The 2,867-nt window shown below is 45.9% G+C and overlaps 1 protein-coding gene across 1 annotated transcript in view; it reads left to right on the forward strand.

Moving 5' to 3' along the window:
- Positions 1–2,867, forward strand: part of LOC106817848 (vacuolar fusion protein MON1 homolog A-like) — a 12,845-nt gene that overhangs the window by 3,492 nt on the left and 6,486 nt on the right. The window contains exons 4-6 of the mRNA XM_014822552.1: positions 490–668; positions 1,750–1,870; positions 2,483–2,622. Coding sequence (XP_014678038.1) covers positions 490–668; positions 1,750–1,870; positions 2,483–2,622 — 440 coding nt within the window. The remainder of the gene's footprint in view (positions 1–489; positions 669–1,749; positions 1,871–2,482; positions 2,623–2,867) is intronic.

Genomic DNA, 2,867 nt, shown 5'->3' on the forward strand with positions numbered 1-2,867 from the left:
TGGACGATCGGCGCGACAGATCCGCTGTGCATCGTAGCAGCCCTGCGGCCGCGCTGGGTCGTTCATGCTCGCGCTCCGGACCCGTGACGGTCGTCGCCCGGCGGCGCGGACAGCACCGCTGCCAAAGAGTCCCACGAAATGGCGAGCTCGTCGATGTACTATCCAGTTGCCACGTGCCTGTGATACGCTCTATTACGCTCAATGGGCACTGGAAATGTGATTTCAAAGTTAATTCTAGATGCCAGGAAATGGCTCAGATTGCAGGAAAATGCTTCCTTACACCTAGAGAGTGCCGTCGTTCTTGCAGGATCTTGTGTTTGCCATTTCAAACGTTTTCTTTTTAACTGTCGCCCCCATAATCACATTTTCGGGGGCTCTTTTGGGAATTTCTGGCCGCCCCCGTATAATTTTTTCACTGCTGCACAAGGCCATCTCGTGGCAGTAAAGAGAACCCATTGCTTCGCTGACTCGCTGCCGTCGTTCTTGCAGGATCTTGTGTTTGCGATCATCATCGCGGACAAGCAGCTCGTGACGATGGTGCGCATGCGTAAGTACTCGCTGCACCCTGTAGACCTGCACCTCATCCTCAACCTAGTCAGCTCGTCAACGACATCGTTCCAGACCGGAGAGACGTGGTCGCCCATCTGCCTGCCAAAGTTCGACTCGAGGTAAAGCCCAGCACAGACTTGCGATTTGCTGTTGCTCGTCGCTGCAACCTACAACCGCAAGCGATCAATCGATGTCTTCCAAAAACGTGACGTCACGCACGTGCAGTGTGCGAAATTAGCGCTATTTTGCCGGCGGCCACCGGTTCAACTCCCTAAACCACCGGTTCAACTCCCTAAACCACCGGTTCAACCCCCTATATAATCAGTCCACTTGGCCTATTCAAAATTTTGCCTATCTTGTCTTTATATCAACAATAGTTACCAATTTCCTGACTAGTTTTTACTTGGTGTCTACTAAGAAGTAAATCATGTTCCAGAAATTTCTGTCAAAGTAGAATTCCACTGATATAGCAATGAAATACTGAAATACTATGAGTATGCCTAATAAACGCAAAGCTAATACATTTATTAATAATGGAATGAATGAAAAAAATCAAGGGCCTGTTCAATTTGTCTAAAGGCCTGTTTAAAATTTTGGGTGGCCCTGTTCACATTTTGGCGAATTTCATGCCTTGCACATGTATTTAACCAGTTTAAGGCTCACAAATGTTACGTATATATACAGGGTTCGCCTCAAGCATTTTAACGCATTATGTGTACGACGTGCCTTCAAACCTGAAGCCAACTCACAGCATTCTATATATCCTCCAACATGTATTAACTGCCTTATCAACGTGCCTTAATTACCTCCACCCACGGAGTGGAGGAGGTTATGTGATCGCTCTCGTGTAGTGTGTTCATGTGCTAGTGTGTTCGCGCGATCGATATTAGCGCGTCGAGTCAGCGAGCCAGCCAGCGAGCGAGCGGCGAGCCAGCTCGTAACACATACATGTTACATGCTGGCGGAGGTATGCACTCTCCGTGAGTGCCCTCTGTCTAGTTTCCATCTGTGCTTTCTTTTGACAATCCCAAGACAGTCATGCTGTGTTTTCACAGCTTGATGTATACATCTCTGAACTGATTGAGTTTACCTATAAGCAAATTACCGAAGTCGAAGTTATGATGCGGTGTATTACTGCAATAACTCAATTATTAACCGTATATGCAGATCTACCTGTTAACGAACGCAATTGCATTGCAGTGGTTACCTGTATGCTCACATCTCCTACCTGGATGACAAGTGCAATACCTGCATGCTGTTGCTCACCGTGAATCGTGATGAGTTCTTCACACTGTCAGAGTGCAAGAAGAAAGTACTAGAGGTGAGAATCACCATGGTAACGTGCCCATGCATGCAGCCTCTCGCACTTATTGCATAGTATTCCAAAACAGGCCACGTGAGCTTGTACGTATTTAATGAATTACATTAGTCGTATCTTTGCTAGTGAACCTCTCCTGCATTTCCTGTCCATTTAAGTTAATTAGCCCACAACAGTAATTATAACTTTATATTTGGCTTTGTATCCCACAATAATCTCTTTATATTCTTCTACCTGACAGTTGCGCTGTCCTGTTACTGCCACTATTGGTCCAAAACATCTAACTAGATGTATCTACTTATTTACTTATCTTATTATCCTATTATCTATACTATCTTATTATCCTATTATCTACTATCTTATTTATCTTCTATTATGTATTAATATTCTTTATCGTTAAATCTTTATTGCATATAATTCAAATGCAGGTACCCGTACTGAATGCAGTCTTTTTTAATAGGGAATACATCCGATGGATTTAATAGTGTTAAACGCATAGTGACACCAATTAGTGACTCTTGGCCAGAAGGCATCTCTTACCCTGATCTCCATCGGAAAATGTCCCTGGATGTGAAATGGCCCCCTGTCACATGTATGGCTTCATCTTTGCTGCAGAGGCTGCAGCGGTATCGCTGCTTGGAGGCGATTGACGTGGCGATAGCGGAGGGAGGCTGCCGCGTGTCACAGATAGGCATCGCGGACCTTAGACACTTCATCTACAAGTCACGCAGCACTTCACAGTTCGTCTGCGCTAAGTAAGCCCAAGCAACGAGGCTGAATAGCAGCAGCAGCAGCAACAGCAGCAGCAGCAGTAACAGCAGCAGTAACAGCAGTAGCAGCAGCAATAGTAGTAGTAGTAGTAGCAGTAGCAGTAGCAGTAGCAGTAGCAGTAGCAGTAGCAGTAGCAGTAGCGGTAGCAGTATCAGCAGCAGCAGCAGTAGTAGTAGCAGTAGCAGTAGCAGTAGCAGTAGCAGTAGCAGTAGCAGTAGCAGTAGCAGTA

This window comes from Priapulus caudatus, unplaced genomic scaffold (assembly GCF_000485595.1).
Source record: "Priapulus caudatus unplaced genomic scaffold, Priapulus_caudatus-5.0.1 Scaffold1893, whole genome shotgun sequence".
In the NCBI taxonomy this organism is placed as follows: domain Eukaryota; kingdom Metazoa; phylum Priapulida; class Priapulimorpha; order Priapulimorphida; family Priapulidae; genus Priapulus; species Priapulus caudatus.